The following is a 24,310-nucleotide window of genomic DNA, read 5'->3' as shown; positions in this document are numbered from 1 at the left end:
GCACTACAGACGATTTCGTGGTAAATCGGGAATTAATTGTGGATTTTGATGCAGAGAGTTCATTTTTTCCCTTGAGAATGTGTTATCAAATTTTTTTTTGTTGAAGTCTAAGTATGTAAATTTAATAAATCTTTTCACAGAGTAATACGTAGATTTAGTAACAGGTCTATAAGTAGCAGTGCTGCCCTTCTTTGCTAAAGCATCCGCATTCTCGTTTCCCAGGATTCCACAATGGGATGGTATCCATTGGAATACATTCTTTTATTGAGTGATATTAATTGAGAGAGCATTTTAGTTATTTCTGCTGTTTGAGATGAAGGTGTGTGTTTAGAGACGATTGATAGAATAGCTGCTTTGGAGTCTGACAATATAACTGCATTTTTAAATTTATTGATGTGGCATAGAAGATTCCTGAGACTTTCATTTATTGCAATGATTTCTCCATCAAAACTTGTTGTTCCATACCCAAGAGATCTATAAAGTGAGAAGAGACAGCACGTAACACCTGCACCGGCACCTTGTTCTCTGGAGATCAAGTATCCGCCAGTGTATAAATGAAGCCAGTTTTGTGGAGGGTACCTAATATTAATTGTCTCTAAAGACAATTGTTTTAATATTTCAGTGTTTACTTCTGACTTTAGTATTTCTTCTGTTAAATTTAGATTATATTCTATATTTAATAGAGTTAAAGGGTTTGGTTTAATTTGTAGGTTTTCTGAATTGTTACCCAAGTGATTTGGAAGATTCGTTCGTTGATGAATGCCTTCATTTATGTCCTTATCTTGTGTAACAAACGGATGAAATAAGCACATTATTGAAACTTAATCATTTTATTAGGGGGAAGTTCCAAATTGTAAGCCATATCCTAATGCAGACTTTCTCTGCGCACGTTTTTACGGGTACATATGGCTATTAGTAATGACTCAGATGAGTGCTCTTCCTCAGCACTGAAATGTGTTAAGAACTATCTATGGTCACAGGTACCGAGTTTTCTAAATTCCCTGAGGACATTAACATAATGGCTCATGCTAATTTTTAGATAATTATTCACAATATAACATTAATGGACCTGAAAACTTCAGCCGTTATCAAATTATAGCTTCTAATGAAAACGCAGCCCATGGTGTGTTTAGAGTCTTCAGTAAATCACAGCAAGTTTTCTGTCGAGAGACATTGCAATGTTTAATTTAAACTTTATGGTATGTACTGGTACTGTAACATAACATTAATAATGAACAATAAATTTTACAAGATCCCTAGACTGAAATGTTGCTTCGATTTCTTGCATTATATTAATAATAAGGAAATCACAACATCTTATGTCCGCCAGAGAGATGTGTGATCATTTTTCTTATCAGGTGAAAGAGGGATTTGCTTGCAATAAACATCTGCTGGAAGCAAAACTGTTACATTTCTCCCTTTTCAAAGACAATATTATACAATTTCCTTCACCCCAATTTGATTAAACTATCGAAATTTACTCTTCTTGTGTACAAAAAGTCTGAAAACTTATCTGTTTTGTAAAACAGAAAAGAATTGCACAGTACCGGTATCTTAGTACTTATGAAAATGTATGAAATCATGCTGGATACAAGAATTGGTGATTCCTGTGCGGATATGTTCATTCTTTTCAAAATAATTATTACCGGTACTACAGCTGAGCCTGAGAGATGGTTCTCTATGCTGAAAAGAATGAAGACTTTTCTAAGAAGTACAATTAGGGTTGCCAGGTCTCCCGTATTTTACGGGTTCTCTCATATTTTACCAACATTTTCGCCAGTCTCCCATCTCACGTATTTGATAATATTTTCTCCTATAATTTATTTGTTTATTTAAATGGTAAATATGAATAATGCTATGATGCTATGAAAGGTATTCTAATTACATATTTTCAAAATGTAATCTACAATGACAAATTCTCATTAATTTCCAACCTGTTTTGTTAAGGGGAATTTAAATTGTAAAAGTTTCCGAATGAGTACAAAGCAAATGATAAATATTAATAGTGCTATGAGATTCATTTTAAATTACTTTTGCATACAGTTATACTGTATACAGCATGCCACTAAAGGTAAAATATGTCGATAATGTCTTGATGGAATAATTTTGGCAATTATTTCCAAAATCTCCTGTATTTTCAGTTTGAAAATCTGGCAACCCTAAGTACAATGGTCTTGGTGCTTTGGCAATGTTAAGCGTAGAAAAAGTCATATTGACAAAATTGTTAATTGTAATGATAAAGTGATCAATAAATTTTACAGTAGCAAAGAAACGAGACTGAAATTCATGTTCAAATAAAATTGTGAATAAACCAGTGACATATGTCTGATATTATTAAGCATACAACGCACTACTGCATATTTTCATTAGTATTATTCCTTTAAATTTTAATTTTAATGTACCTAATGTTTCGTAACTTCAGTCATAATTAAACATAAAATCATCATCAACAACAGTAGCACCAAAAAGGACTTGACCAATGATTCGTTATGGTTTCAGCTTCAATACAGGCGAAATGGGAAATGCCTATTATTATTCAGTTGAGAAGCTTTTGTCATCTAGCCTGCTGTCAAAAAATCTGAAAGTTAGAATTTATAAAACAGTTACATTACCGGTTGTTCTGTTTGGTTGTGAAACTTGGACCTTCAATTTGAGAGAGGAACAGAGATTAAGGGTGTTTGAGAATAAGGTTCTGAGGAAAATATTTGCGACTAAGAAGGATGAAGTTACAGGAGAATGGAGAAAGTTACATAATGCAGAACTGCATGCATTGTATTCTTCACCTGACATAATTAGGAACATTAAATCCAGACGTTTGAGATGGGCAGGGCATGCAGCATGTATGGGCGAATTCAAAAATGCATATAGAGTGTTAGTTGGGAGACCGAAACGTAGATGGGAGAATAATATAAAAATGGATTTAAGGGAGGTGGAATATGATGATAGAGACTGGATTAATTTTGCGCAAGATAGGGACCAATGGGTGCTTATATGAATGTGGCAATGAACCTCCAGGTTCCTTAAAAGCCGTAAGTAAGTAATACTGTATGATAATGGAATATGTAGAAAATTGTAGTGCAGTCCAAACGAACTACAATCTCACGAAGTGTCACTGGATACTGGTATAATTCTTTGATATTTAAAATTTAGCTTGAAATACTGGTACCTATTCTAGAAAGGATTACTTACGAGCAACATAATCTTTTATTTGATCTTCTGTCACATATACATCGGGCTCTCTAACAATAAATGCTGTGGGCAATTCCCCAAACATTTCATCCTCAATGCCAACAACTGCTGCGTCCTGAATGTCTGGATGCATCACAAGAATGGATTCAAGCTCACTTGGCGAAACCTGCAAAAAGATATTTTCTTTGTGAACACAGTCATCACTAGAGGCAGAATATTCATGTAAATGCATGTATTTATAGAAGCATGCAGAATGACAAACTTAGTACCGGTACCATACTGATACCTATCCATTTCAAGAATTCTTAATTTCAAATATGTATGGTTTCTTTTGTGTATGTTGGATTGAATATTGTTTATAATCTCTTTTTTTTAATCATCAAATTGATTCTATACAGTGGTCCACTAAGTTTAGCAACAATTAAATTACTCATAAGCAGATGTCAACAACTGGAATAATTTATTGCTCCTGCAAACTGAAGATGGTTCAGTTTAAAATTACTGAGAAAGTGGTGGGACAGAAGAAAAAGAATTACAGAAGAGAAATCACAACTGTTAAATGAAGTTACGAATTAAACAGTACATTTTCATAATTAGTGTATGATATCGACTATGATTGTGTGAAATGTTATAGCTCCAGTTTGAAGTGGTGCAAGAAGTGAACTTACATTAGAACAGATGGAATAATAGTCTTCTGTGACTGTTGCAATGAAGAGGCTTAAGCATTCTTACTTTATTATATTTGAGAAAATATTGATTAATTTGAATAGAATATGTTGAATTTTCTGCAGTTTTGACTTGTTCTGAAAGCACTTTAATTTTATTTTTATGGTAGGCCTATTGAACAAGTGAATATTATATACTAGAGAACTTATTATCTAAAACACCGTAACATGTTTTTTTTTTCTTCAGACTAAATGTCCTAAAAGGTTTCAAGTTTACCAGAATATCACTTTGTTCCACACATCGCTAAAATCCATAAATAGAAATAGTCTACCAATACAATGAAGTTCAGTCTTTCATAATAATTATTGATGATAATACAATGGCGTTCAAAGATATCTGACCTGCAATTTTCTGGTCATGTAAGCAAACTTTCTAACCATGGGTGAAGTCAGAACCAAAGATATAACAAATGGACAAACTCTGAAATAGTTCCGCTAGTTCCCAATGAGTGACAAGTAAAAAAAGTGTGGGGGGGGGGGGGAAATAATGATGTAGATTAAGTATAAATTATTCTCACAATTGACAATATCAGCGGTTTCTCGCTAAATCTAGTGTTTCTTGCAATCAGAAGAGGAGAATAAAATTGTGAATTATATAATGTGGATATATTTATGCACTATTGGCGACTCTGAGTGTTATCTTCACCATCTATGGAAATAATAACTAAAGAAGCCACATATGAGTCATTCCATGTCAAATCGAACACCTACAAAACATAACTTAGTATTTGCTCGAATTTTTTTTTTATATATTTATTGATTAAATTAAATAACCCATGTGTAATTTTTTCGGGCTGACACAATTATTTAGCCATTTATTAAAAATGTTACTTTTTCCGTAAATTAGGTTGCAACATATTATGAAAATGGTTATACTGAAGATTCTATAAATCGTAGAAATTCCGTATTTATATAATTTTAAAGTGCAATAGTTGCAGTATTATATACTAATTTTTAGTGTTCAATCAAAACATAAAATGGGCCCCTTTTAGGGGGTTATATTTTTAAAATGCGTTTTTATATATCAGGGGCCTACTTTTAAAAAGGGGAAAAAATATCATTATCTTCTTTTAAATGTTTTACGTAGAACTGCGTTGGTATTAGAATGCTATTCGAATAAAAAGTCGCTGTGCAAATAATTTACCGATGGCGTGTTTGGGTCTGAAGGCTCTGATTGAGTGAGACCGTGCGCCGGAGCATACAGCTATGATAGCCGCAGCGAGAGGGAATATTACATTATCAGTGGTGCGGTGTTTTCTATACGTAAATAAACAGTTACCTATAGTTCTAAAAGCACGTAATGTTCCTTCAACACTTAGCAGTTTCCCTTTAATTTATCTAACAATAATTCCTAAGTCTTTTGGAGTAGGTATCATGTTGTGTTGTGTGCATGTGAGTCATTCCATGTCAAATCAATCATCTGTATACGAAACGTGACCATTTAGTATTTGCTTAAATCTTCTGAAATATGTTCTGCAGATCAAAATAAAAGGTCTGTAATTTTTTCTGGGATCATACTTTAATATTTTACTATTTACACTCTTTTAATTATATGACAAATTCATGCACGACGCAGTATGAAAATGCTCACTGTTAAGATTCTATGCATCATAGACGTTAAGTGTTAGTGTCATTTGAAATGGGAACAAATGGAATATTATATTTATTGATGGGGTTGTTTTAGAGGGTCACTTTTCAAACAATTATTTTTTTTATAACAGCTTACTTTAAAAATGCAAAAAAAAAAAGTTATAGTCTATTATATTTTACATAGAACTACGCTGATTTCAGATTGCTTTCGAGTAAGAAATAACTTTAAAAATAATATATTGAAGATGTGTGACAGCTTAGTGATGATTGAGAATCGCCAATAAAGAAGACAAATTTATCTAAAAAAAATATTCAAAACAAAAAATGCAGAAAGTTACAGATACATTTAAACATAAAATATTTCATATCACAGAAGACACAACTTCAGCTGAAAATTCAAATAATCCTGATATAATACAGAAACTGATAGACTTCTTCCATGAAACAGACGACGGAAATCTCAAAATACAAATATTAAACAATTTTTGAAAGTTGGTCCGACAGTAAAATTCAACAACATTTTAATATCACCACTCACATGATACGAATTTCTAAACAAGTAGGAGCAGAAAAGGGGATTTTGGCTACTCCTAATCCTAAATCGAGAAAAAGTTTGGGAATATTTATAGTAGAGAAGATTGTTCAATTTAATAATTCTGACGATGTGACGAGGGTTATGGCTGACAAAAAGAATTGTGTTTCAGTTAAAGAAGATGGAAAGAGAGTTCATAAACAGAAAATATTAATACTAGGGTATGTAATCTTAAGAAAACTTACCAGTGTTTCAAAGAGCAATATACGTATATCAAAATAGGGTTTTCAAAAATTTTCAAACTCAGACCAAAGGAATGTGTACTCCCTGGAACAAGTGGCAAGCACTCAGTTTGTGTCTATGTTTATCATGAAAATGTTAAATTAATGCTTGATGGAATTAATAATATTACTTATAATATTCCTTTTAAATTTTTACCATTAGTGAATACAAATAACATAGCCATATTTTCTGCTCAAGGTACCAAGAAGCAAAAGTGGTATGAGGTATCTTACAACTTCATTCTTTTGTTCGACTGACAAAATCTCAGGCCATAGTAAAGAACTATTCACTTCAAAGTGAGAGTAAAGTGGTGGTCATTAAATAGAAGTGGTTGTAGGTGATTAGTTTTAAAAGTGCAGTGCTGTGTAAACGGTAGTTATCATTCTTACAAGTGTATATTTTACAAAAACAATATTTAAATAAGTACTATATTACATAAATTACGTGAAAAAGTGATATTCTGACCATAGAACAGTGTAAAGTACTTATGCAGCCCGCGAACTCAAGACGCGCAGCTTGGTGAGTCATTTAATTATTCTTCAACGGCTGAGAGTAGCATTCTGATTTTTTTAAGGGTGTTTAAAATAATTTCAAGGTATCTAAGGATTTTTTTTCTGTAATTTTAAAGTAAGCTGCTGCCATTGAAACATATTTTTATATGTTTAAATGTTTTTTGAAACGAAGTTAACAAATTTATATTTTTATATTATTATGCAAAGAACAAAGTATGTACTGTCATCTTCAAATTGAGACAAAGAGCAAATCTCTGTGGTGATTATTAGTGGAGATAATCACGTTTAACAATAATGATGCGCGAACTATTTCAGAATCTTTGATAACACATATCTACTACAATAATCGATATAGACAACAATAATAAAACACGTATTTACTTTTTCAATCCATTGAATGTGTAAAATTTGTTTTACCTAAATCAGAGATATGAAAGTCAATTCGAGATTAAATTTGTGCGATTTGACGTGGAATGACTCATATACATGAAGAAATTATCGATCACTATCGATTAGTAGGGGTCAGGTATCCTTGAACGCCAGTGTACAGTACATATTTTTATTGAAAAATGAGTTCTATTCAGTCAATACTTAACATAAACACAATAAAACATGTTATAATAACATTTACACAGATTTTTAAAACAAACGTTTTCGCCAATTTTGATTGGCATCTTCAGGTCGTGTAGGTCGAATGGAACATGTTATAAAAAGTGAACACTTGGTATATGACGTTAAAATCAAAGTTACAACTGTAATATCACTTAAAAACAGAGAATAGAATATAGCAAAAAGCCTCCACGATGTGTGTAGAATCACTGTGTTGAAAGAGGCGTGTGTGAACCAAGGAAACAGCAAAACTCTTCTGTCATTGCAGATACAGTTTTCAAGATAGATTTGAGAAGAGTTTTGCTGTTTCCTTGGTTCACACACGCCTCTTTCAACACAGTGATTCTACACACATCGTGGAGGCTTTTTGCTATAGTCTATTCTCTGTTTTTAAGTGATATTACAGTTGTAACTTTGGTTTTTAACGTCATATACCAAGTGTTCACTTTTTATAACATGTTCCATTCGACCTGCACGACCTGAAGATGCCAATCAAAATTGGCGAAAACGTTTGTTTTAAAAATCTGTGTAAATGTTATTATAACATGTTTTATTGTGTTATGTTAAGTATTGACTGAATAGAACTCAGTTTTCAATTAACATTGAACTTAACGGAACCAATATGCCTTCGAAATTACATATTTTTATGTTTTACTTGATTTGTTATGCATGCTTGGTCATTTAATAATGCTTGACTGTATGCATATTTTATATTTTGATAGTGCATGGAAATCCTATGTCTAGCCATCACAAACTTTTAAATCTGTATAATGATCCATACATTGAAATACATAATATAGAGTAAGACATAAGGATTTTGCATGCTTCTATGAAATGTCTGAAAATCTATGTTTTTGTAACAATGTTAATGCTCTCTTTCAATATATCCAGATTCCTCATGAACCAGACCAGTGGCGTCTTTTTATAGACAGCTCAAGCACCAGTCTTAAAGCTGTCCTACTATACAATGGGAACAAATTTCCTTCCATTCCAGTGGCTCATTCTGCACAGCTGAAAGAAACATATGAAAATGTCAAGCTGCTCTTGGAAAGCTCAACTATGGATGCCACAAGTGGGATATTTGTGGTGATTTTAAAATGTTGGGGTTTCTTCTTGTGCTTCAAGGTGGCTACACAAATATACCTACTTCCTCTGCCTATGGGACAGCAGGGCATATAGTCAGCATTACACCAGAAGAGACTGGGCAACAAGAAAAGAATTGAAGCCAGGCACACACAATGTAATAAATGAACCTCTTGTGTCTACAGAGAAGATTCTGTTACCCCCACTGCATATCAAACTTGGACTAATCAAACAATTTATTAAAGGTTTAAACAGTAACTCTGAGGCTCTAGCTCTCATCAGACAAATGTTCCTCAAGTTATCTGAAGCGAAAATAAAAGGTGGAATTTTTACCGGGCCTCAGATTCGAGTGATGTTACAGTCTAAAGAACTTGTAGACGTTATGATTCTTGACGAACGCAATGCTTTTGAAGCGTTTAGAATGGTAGTGCAATGGTTTTTGGGCAACAAAAGAAGTGACAATTACAAGAAACTGATTGAGAATTTGAAACAGAGCTACTGTGTGCTAGGGTGCAGAATGTCAGTCAAAATGCACTATTTGTTTTCTCATATTGATTTTTTAGACCAAATTTAGGAGATGTAAGTGAGGAATGTGGGGAACGATTTCACCAGGACATTCAGCTTATGGAAAGAAGGTATCAGGGTCGTTGGGATTGTGCAATGATGGGAGAACATATATGGAGCATCGTACGTGCAGAGGAGTCAACAGAACATAAAAGGAGAAGTCATTCTCGTGTACATTTCTGAATGATGGTATTGTTGTTTTCCTTTTTTCAGTGTTATTCAGTATTATTTGAACTTGTGTGAACCACTATAGCATGTATTGTATGTTAGATTTCCTTTATTTCTCTAGTTATATTAAGTAAACATGTAATTTTGGTTGTTTTTAAGAATATTGAAGAATGGATTATTACATCCAAAATATCGACATTGGGAAAACATCACCCCCCCCTATTCATAATCAGCATCATCAAATTAAGCAATAAACACCAAAAAAATAAGATAAACAAAAAGTTGGTCAAATTTTGTTACGTAGTGTTATTATTGGAAAGACACTTCATAAAAAAATGGTGTATGGTGAAAAATTAAGATTTCTGGCGAAACATGACAATGATCGAGGCATTACGCATTGCAAAAATTATTTTTACATGAAATTGTAACTCCTAAGCTAAAAATATTAAATGTTACAAATTTACCTCTTGTCTACTACAACTACAGGTATCTACTTCCTGCTAACGTTTTCGTTTAAATTATGAAGAAAACATTAAAATGAAAATGATACAGATATGGTTAGATTCAAGAAGAATCTTGCAATCTATACCTGAAAAATATACATTATTTTCAAAACTTTGTTATGACTCGAATTATGTGAAAGTATTGCACTTAGGAATTTTTATAAAAAAAATAATAATATTACCTGGTATCCTTGATATTTTATCAGTTCTTTCAGTCTGTCAACAATGTAGAAATATTCTTCTTCATCATAATAACCCAAGTCTCCAGAGTGAAGCCATCCATCACGATCAAATGCCTTTCTAGTTTCTTCGACATTCATTATGTATTCTTTCATGAGAAGTGGACCTCGGAAGCAGAGCTCTCCACTGCATTTGGGACCAATAACTTTTCCAGTATCTACATCCACAACCTATTAGAAATGTGACACATGAAGCTAAAAGTTGTTACAATATTTACAATAACAACAAATGATGGAATTTAATTTTGACTATCTATACCAGTAATTAATTTATATACCTGTACCTATTGCGTCTATATCAAATTAGTGGTTATTTTTTATCCAGCCATTATTATTGCATATTAAATTTCCGTAAAAATATCAACCCATTCATCAGAAACAAAATAACAATTCTTGTCAGGGTTACAAAAGGGTAGTGAAATGCATTCCGTTATAATCTCTCCTACTCAATTTCCATCTTCACCTTCATAGAGTGTAACAAAGACTCTGAAGAGAGACACACAGCGGTATAGCTATTCCGTGCTATGTAGAGGAAATGCTACTGTAAGTTCGCACTGTAATATATTTATTTTACCAAGGGAAAAAATGGAACTCTCTGGATCAAAATCCACAGTTAATTCCCGATTTACCACGAAAATCGTCTGTAGCTGCATTTAGATTGGCAACAGGCCATGATTGTTTGGCCAAACACCTACATAGAATTGGAATATATCAGTCCCCTAACTGCCCATTGTGCAACTCAAACCAAGAAATGGATTCGGAACACCTCAAAATCTGTGCTTCAGTGGCTGGTCATGATAATATCTTTGAAAAATATTGGAGTGCAAGAGGTCAAATGACTTTATTGTCAAAAGCCTGGCATTAGAAAACAACAACATATTTACTTTACCATGTGTAATTCTTCCTTGATACTGTGTCTCATTTCCAATGCTTAATTAAACGAATTGTAGTTTTGCATGCAACTCAGAATTAAGTTTATATTCTATTATTATCTCATATTATGTAATTTTCTCATGTACTGATGATGCCATGAATACTTGTAATTTTTATGGATAATAAAGATCTAATTTAATAGTACCGTAAACAGGGGTTACTTTGAACACAGAGGAAACTTTGAACATTTTTTCAGAAAATCATATTTAGGTTTCTACATGCTGCACTTGTTATAAATGGAGGTAAATTTGGTATGAGAATGATTTATGATAATTTACCCCCATTTATAACACAAGTACAGCATGTAGAAAGCTAAATATGATTTTCTGAAAAAATGTTCAAAGTTTCCTCCGTGTTCAAAGTAACCCCAGTTTACGGTACTAAAAGAGAATATTTTAATCATTTTATGCAAAAGTTGAATTATAGAAAAGATGGTCAGAAAGCATATCTATTTATATACCACATACAAAAAAAAAAGCATCACATAAAGCCGCCTTTTGTACACAATAATAAATATCTTACAAACGACAGTGAAATAACCAATAAGTTCAATAAATACTTTGCTAATGTCTATAAATTAGCCTATTAAGAAGCTCTAACAAGAAACAAAATACAATTAAGAAAAAAATTAAAATCAACATCCCACTTTGAAATATAATATTCTTAATCAAGAATTTAATATGAAAGAATTGAATACTGCTATCAATAACCTAAGATCCAAAAATCTCCATGTCTAGACTATATATACTGAATTTCTTAAGCATCTTAATAAACAAGCAAAATTAAGAGTACTTCCCCTTTATAATCTCTTCAGGAGGACAATAATAACTGCTGAGTACTTTCCCTTTATAATCTTTCCTGGAAGATAATAATGACTGCTGCCTGGAAAAATCTATTATAATATCAATTTTGAAAAACGGTATCAGCTCTTTCGAGTTATCAACCAATACCATTTAATAGTGTGATAGCTAAAATTATAGAAAAGATGAATTCATACAGATGAAATCAGTTTTTGGAATCTAATAACCTACTTTTCCCTAATTGCACTTGCTTTAGAGAATTACATTCAACAAATGAACAGACTTCAAACTTTAATCACAGTATTAAACATAACGAAAAAGAAGCCACCTTAACAATATTCATTGATTTTCAAGAAGCATGATTATGTTTGGAGATATAAATTACTTCAGAAACTGCAAACTGTAGAGGTGTTCAAGGCAGGGGCGTGTGGTGTATTTTTTGTGTGGGTAAGCTCTGAAGTTTATTTTACATTTCTTTTATAATTACACATTAATCATGACTTATAAAACTTTCAGGGTGATTCACGAGGAATACCGTCCCTTACGGAGCTTATTTTTAGTTTTAGAAAACTAGCCAATTAAAGAAATGCACTTCTGAATAGTTCATTCTCTATTTGTAATATTGTTTACCCGTAAAACTAAAGAAAAAAGGTATTTTACTAATAACTTCAAATTAATGTAACTCTGAAAATATTGCGATTAGGGCAAATGTTCATATGACTCTTTTGTTTAGAATGTCTTCGGAAATAAGCTCCGTAAGTGACGGTAAATCACCCTGTGTGTGTATAGACTATTTTAGCTACAGTACTACAAAATGCTAATAAATAATATTATAGCATTCTTTCATTAGGCTTACTTGCATGTAATATGGCGATGAACAGCAACGACAGTAGCTGTAGAACAGTAGCTGTAGAAATGTATTACTTAAAAGTAAAGTCCATTCTTCTTTCTTGTTTTGTGAACTTTTTGATTACATCTTCATAAAATGTGGCAGATTGTATCACTATATGAAGAAGTCCCTTTTCAATGGAAAGAAGTGCTAACCCGTTAAGACGTTCTTGGCTTTGTGTTGATCGCTGGTATGATTTTATTCTTCTAAGTGCAGATAATGTTCGCTCTACGGAAGCTGTGGTGCTAGGGATAGTGACAATAAGTAATCCAAGTTTATAGACTTCTGGTAATGCTGTGTCAAGTTGTTTTTTCTTGAGTGTATTAACCAGCTGGTACAGATGTTGTCCAGAAAATTCATCATAAGAGCAGAGGACAATGAGTTCATTTTTCAGCCTAATAAAATCAAACTTGTCCGAGTGATTTTCTTTCAAAATGTTAAATATAGTAGCAGGAAAGATCTAACAAAGCCACAAAGTTTAAGTTATGCATAGAACTAAATCTTTCATCAATCTGAAAAACTATTGTATCGATTATCTCAATGTAAAGGGCCTTTCTTGCAACTTCAGGGTCTTGTTCTGTACGGCGACGTTTACTTGCAGTTTCATCATCTTCGTGGTGGTAAACTACAGTTCCTGTCCTTATAGAATCCCAACATTTTCTGAGATTTTGGATATGTCTCTTTGTTTCTGTAACTTTTTCACAGCAATACTGGATATCTAAAGATTTAGACTGAAGTATATTGAAAAGTATGCCAGTGTAGCTGAATATCTTACTGAAAATAACTAATAACAGTGATGTCTCAAAACTGGTCAGAAATGTAAGGAAGCCTTGTGCAGTAACAACTGTTTCACTGTCCCAGGTAGAACTGTCGGCTAATATGTCTTGAAAAAATCCAATAAATTCATCCCTATGATCCTTTACAGTTTGAAGAAGACGCGATGTAAAATTCCATCTAGTTGGAGCATGTCTAGGCATTTTCTTTGAGGTGTATTCCTTAAGTCGTTGTGTTCTTTTGGACGATTTACTGAAGAAAGAACCCAAACCAGTTAAAGTCTGTAAAAATATTCTGCACTCTTTCAAACACGCAAGTGACTGCGACAAGATTAAATTTAATTTATGACTGAAACAGTGCACAAATATTGCCTTAGGATATTTTTCAAGAACTTTAGCTCTTAGACCATTTGTGTGACCAGCCATGACAGGAGCTCCATCGAACATTTGAGCAATGAGCTTGTTACTTATGTCATACTCAGTGGCTATATTTTGGACATGTTCGAATAAACCACTGGCAGATCTATCATTGCTTACATCAGTAAAACATATGAATCTTTCATTAATCTCACCAGTCTCTGAATCAACATACCTAAGAGTGGTTGAAAGCTGGGATGCATTCATAATGTCTGAAGCTTCGTCTAGCATGATTGCAACAAATTACGTTTTTGAAAGTTCTTGTTTTATGTTATCCATAAAAACATCACTTACAGCGAGAATCAAATCATTCTGTATTCGATTGAAGTTCCGCAGAATGTGGTAGAAGTTTCCAGATGATGGCTGAGGGTTAAGTCATATTTTGCAAGGTAAATGAGCGCACCTAAATATACTCCTTTGTTAACTGCCTCTTCTGACTCACAATGACTACGAAATGGCAATTCATGCATGGCTAGAAAACAGACTGTATCAATTAACCTCTTCAATATTTTCCTGTTCTTTCGCACCATTTCATTGTGTTGCTCGACACTGACACTAAGTTGTGAATCTAACTGTACGTCTATTCGAGATGATCCAAATGATTTAAATTGTAAAACACTAAAAATATGTGCCTGTGACTTTTCATGTTTATTAATGGCATTGTGCAGATTGTTCAAATTATCATAACCATTTTTAGACCAAACTGTTTCTTCTTTAGAAAACATAAGACAGGGCCAGCAAAAGAGTTTATTTAATTTCGCACTTCCTGCAATCCACTGAGTTTTCTGATATTGGGACGCTTGAAAATGTCGAGTATATTCTTTTCCTTTATCTTTATGAGCTGCAAAAAGCGTTGGCATTTCAGGACATGGTCGATCACTTTGTATTATATTTAATTTTTCTTGCAAAGAATGTAGTCGAAATGGGTGTTTCAATAATTGTTCGATAGGACATAACGAATCGCCCATTCTTAATCAATATTTAATTTATACACAGAAAACTACGACATAAATTGTCACTCACAAAGAAACAAATCTTCAAATAACTGAGAGATCCTGAACATATCTCAATTGACAAACAAATCGCATGTTTCACACACACTGCCAAATTCAACAATCAACACTGGTATTCTTCTGCAGGAACGTAACAAGCCAGGACAAGCGATAATCCCAGCTCTTATTCTTGCCGAGTACAGGCGTATAGGCAATACAGTGGTGTACGAGGAAATTTTCCATCCTTGTCTACTGTCCGCGCATGAGCCAACACTGTAAAATGAGGCTTCAGGCAAGCTGTGAACGAAGAGCTGCCTTACTGCAGAAATGTAGTTAATGCAGAACATTTAAATTTGAAGTGCAGAATGCACTTTATTAAAAAATGATTATTTATAAGCTGAATGAGATAAAATGATACATTAATTTGAAGTGTAAGTCTACTAGGGTATGCGGCGCTAAATGCACACCCCTGGTTCAAGGTAAATGTTATGCTGTATCAGTTATTTCATTATCCAACGACTTTTTATCACATTAATAAAATTTATTCAAACACAGAAAGCTTCATCAATTGCAGATGACGTAGTGATATAATTCATTGTCTTGGCCAAAAAATCACAGTCTACGATTAATAAACACAGCTCAACAATCTCTGATACATTTACAGAATTTGTCATCTAAAAGTTTAACTATAATAAATGGTCACAAATGTATCAATTATTTTTACTAAGGAGGAAACCGTTATACATTTTATTAGATCCTGCTAAGGGATAGTAAAACATTAAATGACACATATTGTGAGGCTAAGTAAAATTATTATGGAAGAAACATCTTGAGTATATTGTAAAAAGGTGGAAAGATAGTTCTCATCTTACAATGATCGGAAGGTAAAAGTGGGGATGTTCTGAACACACGTTGAATACCTACATTTTACAAAATGTATATGAAGCCACTTTGTTGTTAAGAAATACTAATGACCACAAAAATATAGAAAACTTAATAAATTATAAAATCAAATCCTCTGATTTATAACGGGAGCTGTTAACACAATATCTGCTATGCAAATATTAACAAATAATCCAAATATACATTTTGAAATTGAAGAAACAGTTACCACACAGTATAACATTACTCTTAGCAAATGCTGAAACTGATCAGAAAGAGGAAAAGAAAGACTTCTGAAGGATGTACTGGAAGAAATGGTGAACGGGGAAAAAAGTTTGGGGCAGAAGAAGATAGACGACATTAAGATATATGGATCATATACAGAAACTAAGAGGAAGGCAGAAAATAGGAAAAATTGGAGAATGCTGGGTTTGCAGTGAAAAACCTACCCTTGGGCAGGAAACTATAAATAAATGAATGGATGAAAGAAAATCAGAAATGTCCTTAAGAACCCAACAGAATTTTGTAACTCTGGTTCGAGACATCAAACAGGAATTGAAACTTTTTCAATTGAATTTTACTTTAATTTATTTTACGGGATCAATACCCAGCCCCGGAACAATTTTTCCCTTGAAATGATTAAAGTTTACTTTGTTAATAAAAGACAATTCCTTAGAATTATTTGATATTAAATATTATTCAACTTCAACAGAAGATTTTAAGAAAACTTGCACTCATCCAGACATTTAAAAATCGTTATGATTAGAAACAATAAATTTACATTATCCTGTCAGACAGTGGATATATTTTTCCAGATGGACCTGTTTACCAAATGACTGAAGTACTGGTACTAATGCAATAGGTTCCCTTTTTTTCCTTTTACACAGGATCAGATTCAAACACTACTAATTTTAATGATTAAATTTTAGCTATTCTTTCAAGCTCATAAAAATCTCATATATCGAAATGATAATTTGAGAAGGCTGTGATACCATCTGATTCAAAAGCAGTTATCTTTGCTATAGCATTCAACGTAATGGCAAAAATCCTCAGTATTCTAAAAACCCATAAAAGTTTAAGACAATTGGTCAAATTAATTTTTTAATTAATTATTATGGTTTATTTAACGATGCTCGCAACTGCAAAGGTTATATCAGCGTCGCCGAAATGTGCCAGAAATTTGTCCCGCAAGAGTCCTTTTACATGCCAGTAAATCTACTGACATAAGCCTGTTTCATTTAAACACACTTAAATGCCATCGACCTGAGCCAGGATCGAACCCACAATCTCGAGTATAGAAGGCCAGTGCTGTACCAACTATGCTACCAAGGCCAACTCGTCAAATTAAATACTATAAACAATTTGTTGAAACCATAAATTTTCAAACACACTGTACCTGACGGCTCCAGTGTCATTAGGTGACACAGTGCAGGCATGGCAGGTGTCTACTGTGTACATCAGTGACCAATGCTTAAGTAGTGTAACCACAAAAACATTAATGATAAAAATATATATATTTATTTCTAAGTTATATAGTATTAAAAGTTGTGTAATCAAGATGTATTAATGATAACTTACATGTTTAAAAACATTGCAAACATTACAGGCAAACACTCCATTTTCATAAGCCATGTTATAGGGATTATGAGCGATTGCGAAATGCCACACTTTGCACCAGTTACTTTGGTATCATGCTTGTCCACTCCAGAAAGTTGCGTGACGATTCTCGTCGGGAGGTCCAAAGCCTTCCCTTGTAAGTGATATAAAGTGTTAAAGATGTGTGATCAAGATTTAGAATAATCCAAATTAGTTGTAGTTCCATTAGAGACATTTACAGGTACTGGTTAGCATTCCAGTGTGTTTCATTAATAAAATATCTAGTAGGCTCTCTTAATCAGAATGTAAAATATAACTGCATCCTATAAATTATGAATATATATATTTCAGCAACTGGCATAGCTCAGTCGGCTAAGGTGCTTCCCTGCCGATCATGAGTTCCGCTCGGGTACAGATTCGATTCCTGTTTGGGCTGATTACCTGGTTGGGTTTTTTCCGAGGTTTTCCCCAACTGTAAGGCAAATGCCAGGTGTTCTATGGCAAATCCTCGGCCTCATCTTGCCAAATACCATCTCGCTATCACCAATTCCATCGATGCTAAATAACCTTGTAGTTGATACAATGTCGTTAAATAACCATGTAAAAAGAAAAATATATATATTTTGGTGGACAATGAATAAATGAGAAATTTCAGAAGATAATAGCAGTCTATTAAAATGATGTACCAGTACCAGTAAGCCTATTGAGGAGAGACGAAGTGTAATAACAGAAGCATCAATTCTAAAGCAGTGGTGTATTTTAATTATTAGTCTTTTAAAGACAATGAAATAAAAAAAAATACAAGGATGGAACTGTCTTACAATAATACAATATAATATTTTCACATTATTTCTTTATTTTTATTTATTATTATTGTTATTATTAAGATAATACAAATATAAATTATTAAATATTATATTATTATATATTAAAAAGATAAAAGATAACACAAAAGCACAAAACAGTAATAACAAAAAAAAAATACATGTACCACTTCATTCCAAATTATACTTAAATACTTAAACTTTATCAGAAATATATCACAATTATATACATTACAATTAATTGTTGTACAAATTAATAAATAATTGAACTGGGTTACACTCGAAAAAAGTTGTTGTTTTCTAATGCCAGGCGTTTGACAATAAAGTCATTTGACCTCTTGCACTCCAATATTTTTCAAAGATATTATCATGGCCAGCCACTGAAGCACAGATTTTGAGGTGTTCCGAATCCATTTCTTGGTTTGAGTTGCACAATGGACAGTTAGGGGACTGATATATTCCAATTCTATGCAGGTGTTTGGCCAAACAATCATGGCCTGTTGCCAATCTAAATGCAGCTACAGACGATTTTCGTGGTAAATCGGGAATTAATTGTGGATTTTGATGCAGAGAGTTCCATTTTTTCCCTTGGGATTGTGTTATCAGATTTTGTTTGTTGAAGTCTAAGTATGTAAATTTAATAAATCTTTTCACAGAGTAATACGTAGATTTAGTAACAGGTCTGTAAGTAGCAGTGCTGCCCTTCTTTGCTGAAGCATCCGCATTCTCGTTTCCCAGGATTCCACAATGGGATGGTATCCATTGGAATACAATTCTTTTATTGAGTGATATTAATTGAGAGAGCATTTTAGTTATTTCTGCTGTTTGAGATGAAGGTGTGTGTTTAGAGACTATTGATAGAATAGCTGCTTTGGAGTCTGACAATATAACTGCATTTTTAAATTTATTGATGTGGCATAGAAGATTCCTGAGACTTTCCCTTATTGCAATGATTTCACCATCAAAACTTGTTGTTCCATATCCAAGAGATCTATAAAGTGAGAAGAGACAGCACGTAACACCTGCACCGGCACCTTGTTCTCTGGAGATCAAGGATCCGTCGGTGTATAAATGAAGCCAGTTTTGTGGAGGGTACCTAATATTAATTGTCTCTAAAGACAATTGTTTCAGTATTTACTTCTGATTTCAGTATTTCTTCTGTTAAATTTCGATTATATTCTCGAAAAAAGTAAGATGCTTAATAGACTGTGAAAGATTTAATAATGATTTCACAGAAGTTGTACATTATTCAGAATGAGATAGGCCACAAAGTCATAAGTTTTAATGATTTTATTGAAATAGAACAAGAACGAGAGGGAGAGGGAGAGAGAGAGAGCGAGAGCGAGAGAATATCATGTAGCATAAATTATTGTAAACACAAAAACATTAATGACAACTTACATGTTTAAAAATGAGGAAAGGCAGAAGAATACTGGAAACAATCGAAAAGGGAATTTATGTATGGTACTGAACATACTGTACATCATTTGAAAGTTGTGAAAAACAAGATAAATATATATTATATATATATTTCAAGACTAACCTTGCATTCCATCCCTGGTGTAACCTTTCCTGGTGTACCCACTCTATGGTTGTCCACTTCACATGTAAACATTGTAAAGGTTGTTTCTGTGAGTCCATATGAATGGTGTAGTGTTGCACGGCCATCCAATTTCTTCAGTGCCAACTGCTGAAGCTTGGGATTCAAAGGAGCTGCCCCTGTCCAAATGTGGCGCACAGAGCTGCATTCAGGTTTATCCAGCACATCTCTCTTCAACAGTAACACCAGTAAAGACGCCACTAGATACAAACATGTTATCTGGAAGGACAATAATGTCACTTGAATACTTTGTAATATTTTTATAAGAAAGGATATGAATGGAGATTGTTATGAATTACGGGAGTTAGTAACTTTAGAAAGGGCTCACATGAAACAATATTTCATCATATAATATTTATTAATAAAATTACATTTCATTAGTATAATAATGGTAGTATCATTTTTAATGATAAATACTAGATAATATTTTTATGAATATGTTACTCAAGATTTATTATTGTGAAATTCGTTTTGTTTGATATTAGTTAATGATGTAAAATTCTCTGCCCAAATGAAATACAATACCTACAAATAATGTTATTGTAAAAATTGCAAGAGTAACATCTAAAATTTACAGCTTCTATTAAAGATATTTTTAACAAGAATATTTTAAATATCTGCCTCAACTTGGTAAGGTTGCCAAAGACAAATAATGTTAAACGGTAACATTTAAGCTGTGACATAAGTTATATAAATGTCTCACAAGAAAATGGCTTACAGAAGTTAAACTGAAATTTATATTAAATTAAATTACTTACAATTTAAGAACATGAAAATTTGCGCTGCAATAAAAAGATAAAGATATAAATAGAATATAAATAAAATCAGAAAATTCAATTGTAGTGTGAATTCAAGTACAAGTATTACCATAAAATCTGTACAGAATCTCCAAAGCTAGCATAGAGATTTGTTGTTGTTGGGACTCCAAATTTAAGACAGAATGACACAAATTATTTTGTTATGATCCCTCTTGCACTCACCATTATACCAGTAACTTCTATATCCCTGAGTATATATGATGTTTTATAATAAGGAACAGAAGGTTCATAAATTCCCCTTTTCTCTTGATTAACCTCCTCGGATTGATTCTGATGCATCTCGAATCGGATGGTCATATCCAGAATAAAACCTTTTGTCTCTCCAGGCTTAAATGCTATGTCAATATGCTCAAGACTTCCAGTGTCGGCTATTCTATGGACTTCGTCGTAGGTAGTTTAGCATTGGACTTAAGGCATGTTGCAATTACAAACCTAATCTTATCATGTTCATTTTATGAATAGTTTCACCAAATGGGCATGAATCCAAGAAATGAACCAAAGTTTCAACTGCACTGTAGCATCACCTATAGTGGTTATTGTGAGTGTAAAGTAATTTTACTGCAAAAAATTGTAAGAATAACTTTGATAGAAACTAAAATATAGCTACTATTGAAGAAATTTGAATAAGTTAATAATAAGTGGGTGTAAATTGTAAGTTACATATTTACAAAATAAAAGGAATCTTGGAAGACAGAAAAAAAAAGATGGACTGATAGTAATGAGTCGGATGAAAAACTGGTGCACTCTGATCAGTGAGCAGACAAACATTTTTTATGGGTGCTCCAATACCCAAATGGCTGAAGTGTTAGTATTCCATTTTGGAGGCTTCGGTTTAAACTCTGGAAATTGAAATGAAATTTTGTAATGGATTAAGACATTATTTTTGTCAAAATAGCACCAATATTTCATCATAATTTTTATCATAATCATCACCATTACCACCACCACCATCACCACCATTTCATTACCACCACCACCATCATCATCATAATCATCATTATCACCACCACCATCACCATATCATTACTACCTTCATCACCACCATCACCATTTCATTATCACCACCACCATCATCATAATCATCATCACCATTTCATTACCATCATCATCATCATCATCATCATCACCACCACCACCACCACATCATCATTTCATTACCACCACCATCACCACCATTTCATTACTACCACCACCACCACCATCATCATAATCATCATCACCATTTCATTACCAATGCCACCGCCACCGCCACTGCCACCGCCACCACCACCACCACTAGTGTCATTATGACCATCACAATCTAACATGAAACTAGGACAAATACAAAAGTATTTTTATATGCTGAACAGTACCAATGCATAAAAGTGTAAGTGATAAATAGGAAACTAATTAAATCTCTCTAGCTCATCAGTCCAGTAAACTGTGTTTTCATGTATTAGGCCTAAATATTTTCTGCTTATTCAATAATCTAACACTAACATAATAATGTGCTTTTTCCTATCTCAAAGTGAAAGTAAACTGCTTTGTGACCTACCTTATGTTCCTCAATAGACTTTATGAAGTGGTCTGGATTAAACTTGCGCATTATTACAACCTTTGCACCCTCACACAGGCACATAAGGACAAGAAGCAGTCCATACGCATGGCAGAAAGGTGGAAGACCCAATGCAATCTCACTACTCTTGGTATAGTCTCCACTGAAATGAATGAGATGGGAAGGTAAAATGGAGAACTGGTGTGTAAGGCTACAGTAATATGAATATCGAATAGAAGTAGATAGTCTTTACCTCTATCTAAATTTTGGAAAAAATAAATAATATTGCTTCCGTAAAAATAATAACAACTGAAGTTATTTGATCATGAGAGAAAAATATTCCAACGGCTTTACATAAATGTTACAGTACTTTATATAGGGTTGCCAGATGTACAATTTTACCTGGAACAATACGGTTTTAGCTCTTTTTATTCTGTGTATGGTGCAAGTCTTGAACTGTACACCAAATGTTTCGTTTTCGAATTCCAAATCCCATGCGCAATACCTACATCACATTTGCAGTGTGGTTGATGGCAGCGTAGTAATACGCCTACCTGAAAAATTGGTGTATTTTATAGATTAAACTGGTGCACAAAAACCGAAAAATATTGTATCTGTAACAGAGTTCTTGTTAAGCTTTTCCCCATTTATGGCAATTATTTTCAGTAATGGCTACAAAATGGATGGATGAAACGAATAAAATATTGCAAATGTTATAAGAATGAACTTTTTGTATAATTCAACAATGATGAAAAGTATAGTGAATTTTACAAGAAGATTTTGTTATATAAATAAATAGTGAAATACGGCATATTCAAGTGGGAAATAAAGGTTAAATATAGGAATATATAAAATGTAAGAGTAAGTTCAAATTATAATTATATGATGTAATAAATAATTACAATATATAATGCATAAATCATAAGATTACATGTATTAATTAATATGCAATACATTGGTTGGGTCACTAACTGAAGGACGCACTGGAAGAAATGGTGAAAGAGAGAAAAGTTTGGGGCATTAGAAAATATATTATAGACGACATTAAGATATATGGACCATATGCGGAGACTAAGAGAAAGGAAGAAAATAGGAAAGATTGGAGAATGCTGGGTTTGCAGTGAAACATCTGCATTTGGGCAGAAAAATTTGAATGACTGAATTCTCTTTTTAGACACTCAATGTTTTTTTCCTAAGAAACTAAATGTGGATGAAAAGTGTTCCTTATTTCTCATCTTAAAATCTGGCAACCCTAACTATATAGGCCTAACAACAGATGGTTCTCCATATAACTTTCAGAAGATGATTTAGTATCGCTACCTCACATAATTCATTTTGTTATGTATTAAATGGTCAGGTATAGTCTACTAAAACATAGCATTAAATTGAAAGCAGTGATAGAATTATAACTTGAGGTAATGAGTAGCAACACAAAACAAGTCGTTTTCGAACATTTTTGGGTTGTTTTCACAAACCACGTAAGTTACATAACACTAGCCTGCGAATTTAAACTTTGTGTTTGTTGCCTAAAGTAAATAATGTGATTTTATATAATGTCGATGTGCTGAATTCGAATTTTCAATCCGTTTACTTCTATCACGTCTGGTTTGTTTGCAAAATCACTTTAAATGTATTGTATAATTACGTGAATTTCATCACAAACTTTTTCATTTCACTTTTTTATTTCAAATGCAAAAGCAATATTTAAAAGACACAACTTGCTGCAATTATGTGTATGGTTGTTCATACACGTCACTAGAGTGTTTTTGCTTTGTTTTGCCTTGTTTACTTCACTATTGGATGTATAAATTAGCACAATGTATCACACAAAAAATTACACCACTTGCTTCTTAGTTGAGGAAGTCCTCCTGCTCCTCTTTCTTTTATGTTTGTCTTCAGGTATTTTACGCTTTAACATCCAACGATAATGAGGATGCATACAGACGCTCCATCGTCCCTGGTATCTCCTTTCGAACTCCTGCAGATCCTTGTGAAATCGTTCACCTTGCTCTTCGCTCAAAAATCCTAGATTTTCGGGGAAATAATCTAGGTGAGAAAACAGAAAATGAATTTTGATACTCATGTTACAACCAAGTTCCTTGTATGCTTCAAGCATGTTAGCCACATTGTTTCGGTAATTAGGACCCTTGTTGTTACCAAGAAATGTTAAAACAAATTCACAGAAAGATATCCATGCTGCTTTCCCCTTTTCATCCACAGTGTTTTTAAATGCTGCATCAGACATCTGTTTTATTT

General features: G+C 33.1%; 1 protein-coding gene across 1 annotated transcript in view; it reads right to left on the bottom strand.

Moving 5' to 3' along the window:
- LOC138700289 (luciferin 4-monooxygenase-like) overlaps positions 1-24,310 on the bottom strand; it is a 110,110-nt gene that overhangs the window by 10,335 nt on the left and 75,465 nt on the right. The window contains exons 5-8 of the mRNA XM_069826801.1: positions 22,055-22,217; positions 19,646-19,921; positions 9,940-10,167; positions 3,190-3,355 (exon numbers count right to left, since the gene is read on the bottom strand). Coding sequence (XP_069682902.1) covers positions 3,190-3,355; positions 9,940-10,167; positions 19,646-19,921; positions 22,055-22,217 — 833 coding nt within the window. The remainder of the gene's footprint in view (positions 1-3,189; positions 3,356-9,939; positions 10,168-19,645; positions 19,922-22,054; positions 22,218-24,310) is intronic.

The sequence above is a fragment of the Periplaneta americana genome, chromosome 1 (assembly GCF_040183065.1).
Source record: "Periplaneta americana isolate PAMFEO1 chromosome 1, P.americana_PAMFEO1_priV1, whole genome shotgun sequence".
Taxonomy (NCBI): Eukaryota; Metazoa; Arthropoda; class Insecta; order Blattodea; family Blattidae; genus Periplaneta; species Periplaneta americana.
The sequence above is the reverse complement of the archived record's forward strand: the minus strand, read 5'-3'. Positions and strand labels throughout refer to the sequence as shown.